This window comes from Chaetura pelagica, unplaced genomic scaffold (assembly GCF_000747805.2).
Source record: "Chaetura pelagica isolate M959 unplaced genomic scaffold, ChaPel_1.0 scaffold138, whole genome shotgun sequence".
Lineage (NCBI taxonomy): Eukaryota > Metazoa > Chordata > Aves > Apodiformes > Apodidae > Chaetura > Chaetura pelagica.
Genome location: NW_009954215.1, coordinates 3,987,583 through 4,002,252, shown reverse-complemented (window position 1 = coordinate 4,002,252; position 14,670 = coordinate 3,987,583). Strand labels below are relative to the sequence as shown.

The window sequence follows — 14,670 nt, the reverse complement described above, 5'->3', positions numbered from 1 at the left end:
TCAGTCATATAAATCATGTTTTAAGCAGAAACCCTTTCATTGGGACATACAGTCATGACAAGGTTATCAATTCTTGTATTGACACTGAGGGAGTGTTCAGATACCAGTCAAATTCTGACTGCTGTTACAGCTCCATATAAAGGGTTACACTCACGTAAATGACTGCTGTCTTTCCGAAGACCTAGTGCATACAGTTTAAACATACTTTAATTTTAGACCTTACTGCAAGTGTGGTTTCTTTTGTTGTTTTTCTTATTCAAAAAGCAGTTACTCACTTGAAGCTTCCAGAGCTCTCAGGGTTTCTTCTTTTTCTTTCTGCGTTGCCCCTTGGTAGAGATAGGGGATGGTGCAGTGACTGCCTCGTCCTTGGGAGGGGGTCCTAACCGTGTGCCAGGCCTCTCTAACTCCTGCAAATCTGAACTGGAGTCAACTGCTTCTGCTGCTGCAGCTGCTTCGTGCATTTTTGACTCTTCTGCTTCTCTTGCAGCTATAAGTCTTGAGTGAACAAAGTTTAAATTTAGTGTACTGCAAGGAGCAGGGGAGAAGACAGATTTATACTTGCTCAGCAACTGCAGTTATATTCATGGTGTGAGCAGCCATGTTAACTGATGTATTGTAGAGGAGCAGAAAATCTGTCTAGCTCCTGCTTCAAGTCTAACTTACGGTATTAAAAAAAAGGCTTTACTGCTCAAATGCCAGGAAGCATCAGAGCTAGTGTCATCTGAAAGCAGCCTGCATTTGTTACTCTCAACAGTAACGAGGCACATGAGTTACATTTTGCATGTCGCTTATTACAGCAGGATGAGTTTGTTTTCCCAGTTTCAGAATGAGAAGCACACTTCTCATTTTCATTAGTTTTGTTAGCAGAAGGTAAGAAATAACAGTAGTTCAACATAAAACACTCACTTTGCCAGCTCCTCATCCTTGAGCTTTCTCAGCTCAGCTAACTCAGCATCCTGTATTCGATTTTCTAGTATTTTTTCCCTCAGCACTTTTTCATGCTGATAGGCAGGGAAGAGCTTAGCTGTAAAAAAGATCTGCACCTGACGCATCCGCAGACTAAATTTCTCATCTTGTTCAGTTTTGGCTTCTCGTTCATCTGCAACATGCAAGTTAAACATGTTTATTTAGCAGGGCACTTCTAGTTCATGTGTTTTGGACTAACAGGATACTCTGCAGGGGGGGAGTCTGGAGACTGGCACAGTACAGAAGATGACAACTGTGAGTAGCTTTGAACTGATGCATTTGAAAGGGGATGTCCCTTTTGTTGGTCTTCAGAGTGACAGTGACCCCAGGAACAGCATCAAAAGAACACGAACTTTCCCCCTTTAATTCTGCAGTGACCTGATGATGGTTCAGTATCCCAGACTCCTGTGTATAGGGAATGGAGGCACAAACACAACTACCTGAAAGAGCAGAGCCACGTGCAACCATCCCACTGTTGTGACTGTCAAGAAATAGGCTAGGGCCCATCTGCTGGTTTTCTAAGAAATAAGTGCTTTTTCAGTCACCCAATTTCAGTGAAATAGCTGGTGACTACACAAAGATCTGCCTACGTTTCTGGATTTGGGTTCTTTATCTGTATAAAACATTTAACAAACACAAAAACCAACCCAGATGAGGTATGCTAATCAGCCAGAAGGAAAATGGTGTAAAGATAATTTAGCCTCACCATATGAAAATGCTCTTACTGATTTCTCTTCAGCATGAATGCTGGCCTGCCATGACATAAGATGTCCTACCCTAGCTAAAGGTGGGGTTATGGCACACCATTAATAACAATTCTTATATTAAGTAAAAGAAGCAAGACATAGTAATACTTGTATTTGTTCAAGACATTAAAAAAACCCAAGAAGGGCAAGCTTGTAGATTGAGCTTCTCAAGAGTAAATACAAATTACTCACAGATGCCCTACCAATAAAATGTGGCATTTTAAAATTGGGAAACTATTCCAGTCGGTTCTTAAACATCTCATTTAATCATTTTCTCATTTTCTTTAAATAAATGGTTTTTTAAATTTTTATTCAATAATCTCCTTCCAGAATTAATGCTCATTTACTGCCCTCTTGTGACAAGCTGCAATCTGCATATACAATTAAAATTCTGCAATTCAAGAACTATGAGGTATTTTTTTCAGTTAGTCTTGAAACAGTGACGTGTAGTTGAAATATTATGTACTGATGAGAGGTTTATAATGAAGGCACAGTGCAGAGTTCAATCTCCTGTTTCCATGCCCAAATGAGTAGAAGAGTACAGGAAGAATTTATTTTTTAAAAGCCTTTTAGTTATTTTTTAAGGAAAATGTAGTAGTTTCTAATTAAAAATCACAGAAGGTTCAGAGATTCAAACCAGCCCAGCTAGCTGTGAAAAGCCTAATGTAAACCTTGTCACACTGAATGTAGCTGCCCCACTCTTTTAATCATCTTTCAAGTTGTAGAAAGAGTGAAATCTCCTGTAGCACCACTGCTTACAGATGCTAATGAGGACTCACCTGATGAAAATTCTTGAAGAGGAGACCCTCTGTCTTCAGAAGGTCTCAGTGGCTGGCAGGAAGTTCTAAATTCAGTTAGTAGATGCCTAGATTTCTGTTCAAATTAAAAAGTGAAATAATGTGTCCATTTGAGTCATGCAAAGTCCTACTTCCAAAGCATTCTGTCAGTCAAATGTACTCTGTAATTATGTCTGCTTCAAAACATTGAGACTGCAATAGTGTTTCACATAGAATCATAGAATCCTAGGGGCTGGAAGGGACCTCGAAAGATCATCTAGTCCAACACCCCTGCCAGAGCAGGGTCACCTAGAGTACATCACACAGGAACGCATCCAGGTGGGTTTTGAATGTCTCCAGTGAAGGAGACTCCACAACCTCCCTGGGCAGTCTGTTCCAGGGCTCTGTCACTCTTACAGTAAAAATTTTTTTCCGGATATTCACCTTGAACCTCCTATGCTCCAATTTGCACCCATTACCCCTTATCCTATCACTGGTCATCACTGAGAAAAGCCTAAAGTACACTTTAAAGTACTATCATATCAGTCATAATGCTTTACCTTTGATACCAGCCAGGGAAGTAGGATTATCCTATCTAGGATAGGGATAGGCTAGGGAAAGTTAGATGTAGAGAAAATGGAAGCTCCTGACACAGCCCTCTGTTCTTATATGTTGCTCTACATACTATTATTCATCTGTTCATACAGAAACGATAGTGAATTTCTATTCCTGACTACAGAAATATCCCAGGAATTGTACTGAGTAAAAGGAGAGATCAACTGTCACCCCAAGCATCTTTTGCAGCCTGATGATGCCACTCTTTGCAGACGAGTGACGGAACCCTACAAAAACTCAGGTGAAACAAATTCTTTTTTCTAAGTGTTGGCATCTTTTCTAAAAGTCAAGAAGTTTCAAAACTCTCCCATTTCCACAACTCCAGTATAGAACAGTAATCCTTACTTTCTTATCCTGAATTCACAAGTGTAAGACAATCCATTTTTGTTCTTGGAATATCAATAATCTTATTATAGTCATACATGGGTTACAAAAATGTAAAAGCAGTGAAAGTGAAAAGTTTGCTGGAAGAATTCTGAAAAGTGTTTTAGGATTTATATTACAGTTGCCTTCCCCAGTGCTTCTAAATCTCTCTGCCTGCTTCTCAAAGGGTTGGAGCAAATGCTTTGTTAGAAAGAGATGCACCACTTCTAAGTTGATATATTGATCCAGGCATGGGAACACATTGTGTTTATTTACATGAAATTCTAGTCCCTTTCAAACCTTAAAACTACCTTGGCTACTCTGTCACCCATGAACTGCAAACCCTCTGCTCCATCTTTCAGTGTGGGCTTTTACATACCTTATGTTCCTTTATTTCATCCTGTGATGATGCAGCATTTTCACTTACAGCCAACTGTGAACAAAGCTCAGTTGCCTCAGAAGTGTCACTGTACATGTCCGAACCAATTACACTGCTGTAGGTGAACTAATAAAAAGTAAAACACAAGCAGAATTTTACATTTAATGCATTTTAAAATAAGAATTTCCTTTAGTCTTGAAAAATCTGTCTACTTTAACTGGACCATTTCACTGTGTATTAATGCTTGTGGTGATGCAGTTGAGTAAGTTCCACAGGATAGGAATAACTGGCCAGAGAATGGGAAATGGTGGTGTCCAGTGGTACTACTGGCTTACAGAGGCTGTGCAATTAGGTGTTTGTGAATGCTCTTTGAATTAATACAAATACTTTAATCTTCTGCATAATTCTAAATAATAACAATTCTAAGTCATACCTTCAACAGCCTTGTGCATCTAAATTGCACCAGTGTCACAGGCAGCATCTTACAACCTATGAAATCCTTATTCAGAAGTTTAGTGAAAACAAAGCATAGCTTAACTGCTGGGAAACAGCCAGCCTTGCTGCATGCAACAACTGCAATGCCATTTTTACATGGCTATTTTAGATGTTCACTTTAAAGCAGGAAAGACAGGTTTTCCAGCAGTCAACCAACTTGTCAGTTCCCCCTCAACCAGCAGAAGACCTCCAAGTACTTTGTGTCTATTTATAATGTGAAAACTATTAAAATTGCCTATGCTGATGTTACAGTAACAAACCAAAAAAGCAGGACTCAATCAAATAGCTGTTTATGCAAAAACAGGAAATTGGTTTCTATGTTGAGGAAACATAAAACGTTCACAGGGCCCAAATTCACCCTCTAAGTGGACCTATAATAGTATTTAACAGGTCTGCATCAACTTTACCTGGGACAGGGAGAACTCTGAGCTCAGAGATATATGTGTGATTTCATCAGAGGGACCCTTGATTCTAAAACTGCTCCTTTTCCAACTATCCCGATCCATTTGCTCCTTAATCATATCACGGGTGACATACACCAATGCACAACCAAGAAGAGCTTCAACAAATTCAAGAAAAACCAACTAGAGTAAAACAAACACAATTATTAATTAATTAATTTTTGCAAAATCACTTTGTTAATGGGTATATGTACCTGAGCAAGAAAAGAACTCAAAAGTGATGTAAAGCCTCACTGGCCCCTTTTAACTACCCAGCTATCCCTTCTTCTGAAAAAAAACCTGAAAACAGACAAAGCTCAAAAACTTGAGGAGGTGATAAGTCATATTGAAATAAAATACTACTGCTCAGATTTTTGCTGGAGTAATGAGAAATTTCTCTAACAGATAACACACAACTATTGCTATTGCCTAAAACGTTTAATTGCAAATGATGTTTCCTGAAACCCCAATAATGAGTGTATGATGAATCCCTTAGTAAGTCTTACACTGTGTGTTCAGTCTATCAGGTACTGTTTGAAACATGAATTAAATTATGTCATTTACAGTAGGCTGTTCCTGAGTAAGAGCTAATTCTTTAAGGGTGAAGGCCCTCTAGAGCCGGGCAGCTGTCAGGCACAAGAGCCTTTGACAGTCACTACTCAACCTCATTGAGGTGGCAGCACTTCACACATTGCAAATCAGTTTTCTTGGATTACCAGATTCTCAGGATTACATCTTAATGACTGACCCATCTTAACATGTCCAGCACATACCTCAGCAGCTGGAAGTGCTGATACTCATCCCTGCCTAATCAATATATACACACATTGTCAGGCAACTGCCCCACTGACACAACTATCACTAGCAGCAGTCTCCTAGAAAAGGTACTTCACCCTCTGGGCTACAGCACTGTTAGAGAGTTACCTGTATGGTCAGGTGTGCTGAGACTGCATGAAGAACAAGCATAATAAGCAAAATATAGAAATAAATGAGCTAAACCAGAAGATACAGGCAGAACAAAGGAAGAAAAAATAGAGGCTCAAGTTTGTACTCTTCTGATTTTATTTTTAATTAATTAGTTTATTTTTCTCCTGTGCTAGCAGACAGGACAGTAATCACTACATTTTTTAGAAGTTTAATTTCCTGTATCAGTGAACTACAGTATGTTTCTTCCATACAAACCTCCTGCTCCAGGTTGATAGTACTGCTGTCCTGTAGAGAGGGACCATCTTTGACAAGGATTTCCACAATTCTTGAAGCTGTTAGTTGTTTGCTGATAAGTTTAAAATCCTGGGTAAGAGTAAATGTTCATGTTAACTGCACTTAGGCATTCCCACATGGACCTAATCCAACTCCCTTTTAAAGTGTGTGTCATGATTTCTAGTGGTTTCAAATGATGCTTCCACATAGGTAATCAATGACAGAGTGAAATTCTGGCCCTGTTGAATTTAATGGGAACTTTTCCTAGCCTGCAAAAATAGTGTTAAGAAAGAACTTGTGAAAGCTCATAAATAAAAACATGAAAAATTACAACTTTGCCATCCAATTATTTTTTCCATTATTGTAAGGCTTGGATTTAAACAGTGACAGTGACCCAAAACCCAGGCATATCAATTGAATTGTTCCTTAGCTTCAGTGTAATCTTGATCTGTCCCTGAATTACTGAATTTTAGTAAAGAATCCCATGTTCACCTTGGAATATACTACATTATTACAGTATTGAAATGGCTTTCTGTGTTTTTTCAAAAGCTGCCAGTCTTTGAGTTCTACCAGTAAGATATTCTTCTGTATACAAGAGGATGGAGAAAAAAAAAGCCAGCAAAAATATTTATGTTCCCTTAAAATACGTTTGTCTAAGATATTTTTATTTTAAATTATCAAGTAAGAAATTGTAATTCAATCCTGCAAAAGCATAATAAAAAAATCACAACAACTCTCCCTTGAATGTTTGTTGGACAATTTGTACAAATAACATGGCTCCTACCTTTTCAACTGTGCAGAAGCCACAGGGAGTATTTGAAAATGCTCATATAAATTGAACAAATAAAGTTCATCTAATCACACAAAATAATTACAAAAAAAAAAAAATCTTACTTTTAACATCCAAAGAAAATGCCTCATTTTCATTGTGGGTTCAAATGGAGGTTTGGTTCTTGGTCTCCGAAAAGATTTGTATATTTCCCAGCATTTGTCAATGTAGCTCATGGCAAGAACCGTACATCGTTCATCAGAAAACAAGATACCTTTAAAAATCATTGTGAAAAAATAAGTCATGATAAACCAGTGATGTTTGTGGTACTAACTGATTCATTCTGCACAGCACAGAAAAAATACCATTACTTACCCTGGGTATGACAGGCAGTGGGAATAACATTCCTGGACATCATTTCTACAAAACACTTCTGCAGATAAGGACTTTTTTCTCTACAGTTGAAACAAAAATACTCTTGTCTGGGAAGTCTCAAACTGATGACACTGAAATAAATATCACTAAAAGATGAAACTTACTTGTGCTCTTCATGATAGATATGAAATGCTAGACGAGTAAGGTAAGATAAAAATGTTCTGAACAGTAAAGTCTCATGTGGACAATGGATCTCCTCAAGTGGTGTTTTATCACCTACAAAATTTGACAAAACAAATCTTACAGTCATATTGACTTGTCAGCCTTTCTTATCCTCTTCATCTCAACCTATCACAGTATAACAATGGTCCTGAAAGAATCAGACCAGACACAGCATTACTTCCAAACAAGCAGGTCAAGGGAGAACCACTGACCTATCACTGAACTGTATCACATTCCCTCCTTCTAGAAGTGCATCCACTCAGCATACAGGAAGGAAAGCAGAAGTGAAGCTGGAGTTAAACCTTTCACACACCAGGATGCTGTGGGCCACCCTCTGCAGCTCTAAGTGGAACTAACTGATTAACTGGCTCTATGGAATTTTAAAAAAACTTCACCCAAACCAAAGTTAAGACCATTGGGGGGGGAAAAAAAATTAAAATTGCTTCTTCGGTTTCTCAGATGTCTTAAAACTACATGTAACTGTCATGGTAAGACCAGGGGTGAACAAAAATTTTGAAAAGGTGGCGCTTTATAATAATTTTCAAGTGGTATTTTAATTCTGCATTTTCTCACCTAAGCACCTAAAGTGTCTGGAGAAGTGTTAATGCACTCACTGAAAACTCACAGGCACAGAGGTACTAACTCAGGGCCACTTCACTACCAGAGCTATCAGCAGATCCAACTCTCCACAGCTTACTAGTAACATTCCTAGATTCTAGACCTCGAGCAACAGAAACACAAACCACTCAATATCCGATCCATCTCTGCAAGAGTTATGTTGGCATGATGAAACCGGCAGTCCTTCAGAAATCTCCAAAACTGGAACTTGGTCATGAGGAAGATGTTGTCAAAAGAGTGATCACAGCCTAAGCTGCTGTAGAAGATGTAAATTCTTCTCAGTTCTGTCATATGCCTCAACACAGCAAATTCTACCTAAATAAAGCAGGATATATTTTCAGCACCTTCTCACAGCAAGCAGGGATCACTTTGTATTGGTCCTGTAACTGGTGATATAAAGCTTTTGTTCTTGTAACCTCAAAGAGCTCATAAAAGCATTACTCACATGTAGTTATAATACCTATTTTCTGGTGACCAATAAAAATATATTAGTCTCTGTCAGCAGACAAACCTCACAGCAGCTAAAGGGAGTTGCTGAATGTACTTCCAGATCTGTTAACATATTTTGAATTGTACTGGAAGCTCAGGAAGAGGCAATACTGTCTATTCATTCTTTTTGCTTTTCTGTTTTCATGGCCTTCAGATTTTTTAATAATTCTTCTATTAACACAAATAAATCAGAAATAACATAGTATGAAACACACTGCAGGGGAAAACTGAAAATATCAAAGAGTAGGCTCTTACTTGTTTCACTTCTTTGTGTCTCTCTTCCATTGGCAACAAGTCAAGCAGTGAAGATAAATCCAACTCAATATTTGATCCCAGAATAGAAGTATTTTCTGAGATATTAATCATTGTGATGTTTTCTACTATGCAAATGAATTAAATTAGAACACTCTAAAATGAAGTTAAAACATACACACACACACAGGGAAAATAAAAAATGTATTCTTCCTTCTTATTTTACTGACATTAAACTGAGAGTAACAGACTCCTTTATACTGAGATTTCATAATCGACAGCATAACAACTGAAGGGCAATTTTGTCAAATCCAACCTCTAGCCAAAAGGAAATGCAGATATTATGTAGCTGGGAAACTTTCAGACAACAGTGCTCTAAAAGATGTAGTGTGGATGTGCAACTGAGCTCCAAGTGTCATGTACAGGAAAAAAGCTTGGGAGCAAAAGTCATTAACTATTAAGATAACTCCCATCTTTATCAAAGTTCTTTAAAGAAATATATCTGGCTCTTGAGTAGTATAAAAAGCTTCACATTATAGTAAAAAGGAACAACACATGTGAACTAAGTAAATTTGTTTTCCTAAGCTGCTTACCAGTGCCAAAATTACTTGCTGTGCAAATGGCATTCAGCAATTTTGCATTCATTGCATCCACTTGAAAAGCAGGATATTCTACCACATGATCATCTATGAACTCTCCTTCATAAACATGACCATTCTTTAAGACAAACTTGCCCTATAGACAGATTAATTTGATTAATTTCAGTATAAATCAAAGATCAGAGAAAATAACGCTAATGGTCTTAATCAAATTTCCTTTTAATAGTCTTGGCTAAAATGTAACACTGGAGGTAAAATAAAGTAAAATAATTTTTCCTACCCTCTTTTATAAAATACTTTGTTATCTGTTAACTAAAGTGCACTGCTGGGATGAAGAATTGCCTATTGATCTGTGATTTTGAAATGTGTTTTGAGTAAAAATCTTTAGCCTCATCTACAAAGACTTGCTTGCAATCCTTAGTTTGCATACACGGCACTCCACTCACAGGTTTATTTTAAATAGTCTGTGAGTGTGAGAACATCTCTATGCAAGAATAGCTCAAAATCCATTAGCTTATAGTGTAAGAGTAAACATACTGGCCAACCCCTGCAAAAATCCAGATGCACCCAGTGCATTTAACATCTTCACAGTAAAACCTGTTTCTTTATGCATAGAACACACATGTCACCACAGATTCAAATATGTAGACCAGCAAGATCCTTGAAAGGATCCTATTTGTATGTTGGGATTCCATCCCACAGAGCAAATTGAAGGTAGTTTTCATTACAGAAATCTACAGATCCACTATACCAAGCAGAATTGTCTTGTCTGTGGTTTTGTCTTACTCCTTGTCAATACTCACCTTGCCATGCTTCTTATTACAAACCCATTCACCATCATATACTGCTCCACTGGCATATATGAACTTCCCACATCCATGTCGTTCCCCATTTACAAAATCACCTACGTATTCATTCCTTAAGGAATACTGAGACATAGGCATTCTCTTCAAATACCATACATGGGTACCATATCCATGCTGAAAAAAAAAAAAAAAGAAAAAAGAAAAAAAAAAGGTGTGTTTGAAAAAACCTCTCCAGAAGAGCTTGTACTGCTACAGGTCCAGACTTCTAAAAAGAAGAACCACCTTGACAGCTTCAAGAGCCACTGTTGGCAAATCTTTCAAACAAGAGCATGCAGATGACAGCTGCAGTGCTGCAATCCATCTACAGAGCTATATCCTACAAAGGTGCATGGGAGAAGTGCCCAGAGGATACACCAAATCAACACCTATTTGAGCAAGCCCTACCAGCTGGACACCAAGGACACCCTTCCTGCTAGAATCCTTTTGACTATAATGAACAGCCTGGTGAGGAACACCATACCAGAGCCACAGTGTTCAAGGAGCTGGACACCTTGATGATTTCATGCAGTGAAAAGACAGAGGAAGTAGCTCACATTCTTCTTCCAAAAGAGTATTAAAAGGAAGGAACAGAAAATGCCAGAAATCTTCTCCCTCCCATTTACAAGAGTTAACAGTGTGGTTTAATATTTTACAGGTGACACAGAAGCAAATTACCACTTATACTCACTGCTAAAGTCGTATCTCAACCTAAGTATAATCACAAACATTTAATTTTTATAGATTTTTTTTATTTTTTATATTTTCCATTAGATAATTAAATTATTATTTTCTAAAACTAAGTCAAAAGCCTTTTAAATATCTGAATATTGCTAACATTAAAATCAACTTACAATAAACAGCATATTTCCACTATCTCAACTGGCAAAAATCATATTAAGTTCTTTTGGTATGTGCACTTTGCACAGTAGTCCCTGTCTAGTTTTACTACAGTAATGGACAGATGCTGAACTAAAGAGGCTGCTGGGGAAGAAATGAATACCTGTATGCCACACACCCACTGTCCTATATACTCTTGATTAGTTGTCAGCCATCTCATTCTTCCCTTTCCATGACGTACATTTTTCTCCCACTGACCCTCATAGGTATTTCCAGACTTATAGCTGCAGGAAAACAATAACAGTAAATTCTGAGTGGATCTTATTAAAGCCAGGTTTATGCAAAACTTTGTTAATAATAAATTTTTCCAAAGTCTTCACCCTAGCTAATCAATCTATTATTTTATATTATAAGTCCACAAATAAGTAATGTATTCATGAAAACAGCTCCACATCTTCAAACCAAATGAGTTTGCTTTAAATGTTGATTTGTGGTTTACCAAAGCTGGTTCTGCATTTTGTCTTTAGACATTCTTTTGTGGGAATGATCAGCAGAAATATACTAATACAAAAATGTGAACTATAGAGAAAGTCTGTTTTATTATTACAAAGCACTTTGTACAATTATTTATTTCAGTGCAGAAAATGCACGCTGCTATGAAATGGTAACATTGGTATCAATTTTAAACAATAGGAGAAACTATATGATAGTACATGTAAAATTAAAATCTAATGAAGAACAAGTGTTATGATAGAACATGTAAAATTAAAATCTAATGAAGAACAAGTGTTATCACATTTACCATCGAATTCCCCATCCTTCTTTGACGTTGTTTACCCAGTCGCCTGAATACCAAGAGGTACGTTCCTGATCATAATAAATGGTACCCTGGAACAAACACTGTAGTCAATACCTAAACATCCATCTGCACCAATAAACAGACATATATGCCACATGTAATCACACTCTTACTTATAGTCACTTTGAGACACTGTACTGAAAGCAGCTGAAGTGATAAAATGAAATAAAAAAGCAACCTCTTCTGATGAGTATCAGTTAAGAGCTTAAAAGGGTGTTCAAAAAAATTGTTTTACGGCCAAGTCTACCATGTTTTTCAAACCACTTGGAAATACTTTCTGTGAGCTAGCTTTGGTAACATAATCACACCAGTCCCTCTGAGGCAGATCAGTCTTTTGACTTGTTCAGAATTCAATCTTCAAGTGCATCTACAGCTTCCTCTGAGAACAAACTGGACAGACCATTGCATTGGTGACCACCCCCAGCAGCCTGTATGATGTTACTGTCTCATTAGCAACAAGGAACAAAACCCGTGTCATTAGAATGGATTTTCCTCACATGCTAAGAATCAGTCTTCGAAATGTCAGGCCTAGAGGAGTGTCTCAATCTGGATGCACAAAATGGAGACTGATAAAAGCACTACCTGCCTTAAAAAAGTTGTAACTTGATGTTACTTACACTAGGTAAGGCAGTCTTAATTATAATTACTGTGGTTGGTCTGCTTAACATATTTGGGAGGCAGGATCACTCTGTCATTACTGGGAAGGTAAATTTTCTGTCATTGTTACATGGCTATTGATGCAGTTGTCAGTTTTGACTTTGTCATCATCTGCTTGGAGCAGCACGAAGGACAAACCACATAACAGGCTAATTACTCTTTTACAACACCATTCATCTCTTTCACTACAAACATTATCCCATCCCAATTGTTTTAATTGGCACTCATGAGAAGAGAGTGTTTTTAGGGTTCCTCAGAGAAGATCCTTAAAAAAAATTAATCTCTACACAGGGTAACACCATGCAACAGTACAAAACATTTTGCAAAACCTCTCCACAAGAGTTCTTTGCTGTTCTAGAAGGCAGTCACCCAAGATCATGCTCTCATTTAGAGTTCTTACTTACTTTTCCATGTCTTTTGCCTTTATACCAATAGCCAACGTAAGAAACAGGACGAGTACCACTCCTGAAAAATCCAAATCCATGCCTCATGCCATACTGGATTGATCCTTCATAAATGCTGCCATCATTCCATGTGTAACGGCCACTAAACATCTGCACATTCTTAACAAATGTTCCCTAAAAGATTAAATTACAACATTTACAAAACTAAGACCCACTGCTCCCCAGCTACCTGGGAGAAACCAGGCTTGTGATTGAAATCACTGCCATAGTTCTGCAGTTGCCACCCATACTGTACCAATTACTGCAACTTACCTACTTTCCTTGAATTTCCCCATCTAATTGGCTGTAATTGTGTTCAGTTATAAGTTAAATTGCACTTTACCTCATACTTCACTCCATCAGCCCATGTGTAAGTCCCTTGTCCATGCATAAGCCCTTCAGAGAACATGCCCTTCAAAATGAAATGGCATCATTCGCAAATTTATTCTTACCACAACTGAGCCTACAGTGACTGTAAGATTTAAAAATAATGACGTGTTAATTCCACTCCGACTACTAGTTTCAAATGAAGTTTTAATGCCCAAAAGCAACAGAGTTTTCAATGGTTACACATTCTAAGTGTTCAACCTCCCCCTACATTAGATAGCCTGCTAGTTCTAGAGAAAAAACCTGATCCACTACTATTTCTTTTTTAATTTATGCACTCACCTTATATGTATTTCCCCCCTCAAGACATGCAAATCCTTCACCCTCGTACATTCCACGGACTTTTTCACCCACATAGCTACAAGGAAAACAAACTAATGATGAAGACTTCAAGTCACTGCCAGTAGACCTACACCACAACAGACATACAATAAAAGACCTTTGATTTACCATGGTCTCTATGCACATCAGTTGTTGCATCTTGTGTAGAAACACAAGATACAACAAAATTTCAATTTTTTTGCCCCTTTCTTGTAATATTTCACATTATTGTTGTGTTGCCTCAAACCATGTTTCCCCATATTTCTTTCAACTAAGAAAACAAAGCACACTGGTAGCATTTACTAGCTTACAACCAGGAAATATGGTTAGTATGGGAAACATCACATATAGTCCCCATTAACTACAAAACAATCTGTTCACTCTGCCATTCAGCTGCTTCCTCAGCTTAGCATATTCTTAAGGGGTATGAGCAGCCTTAAACATTCAAAGGCAGCAACAACTGCACACTAAATAGCAGACCTACATTTTCTTCACTAACTGCCTGTACACTTTGACAAAACCCTGCTGTAGGCAAACAAGCTAAAAAAAGGAGCCTTTTGGCAAGCAGAGAGTGCCAGCAAAACTCTTAACATGCAACAAGGCAACAGAATTCCCCATGTATCCGTGTCATAAGGTATAATGGCTCCTAGGTCTGAATAACCTGATTCACTGCCTCAAATCAACAGTCAAATCCATGTTTGCATAAGACTGTGTACACCAGAGTTACTTAAATGAGAATTATTTTTTTACTTCACTGGTGTATTTGTAACAGGCATACCTTTTTACAATAACTTCTGTAAGAGCAGGCTCCTCACAGTATTGAGGAACATCTTGGACTGGAGGTTCCTCTACTTCCTCTGGTTCATTCTCTGGTATCACTGGATTTTTCTGTGTTTCTTCCACTTCAATCCCATCTACCAGTTTTGTTGAATTACTCTCAGCTGTAGTATCTTGTGCAGGAATAGGATATACAGGTTTTTCTGCCTTCTTCCCATTTTTCTTCTTATCCTTTGCCAT

General features: G+C 37.8%; 1 protein-coding gene across 1 annotated transcript; it reads right to left on the bottom strand.

Annotated features, from left to right (window-relative positions):
• Positions 1–293: 293 nt before the first annotated feature.
• On the bottom strand, positions 294–14,670 carry RSPH10B (radial spoke head 10 homolog B (Chlamydomonas)). The gene is made up of 19 exons (XM_010003329.1): positions 14,432–14,670; positions 13,615–13,690; positions 13,289–13,357; positions 12,907–13,080; positions 11,789–11,874; positions 11,150–11,270; positions 10,108–10,284; positions 9,299–9,440; positions 8,709–8,830; positions 8,090–8,279; positions 7,289–7,400; positions 7,125–7,204; positions 6,875–7,023; positions 5,963–6,070; positions 4,748–4,924; positions 3,846–3,971; positions 2,492–2,585; positions 907–1,120; positions 294–495 (listed from the first exon to the last, which is right to left on the bottom strand). The coding sequence occupies exons 1-19, from the start codon at positions 14,668–14,670 to the stop codon at positions 294–296; spliced, it is 2,658 nt and encodes an 885-aa protein (XP_010001631.1).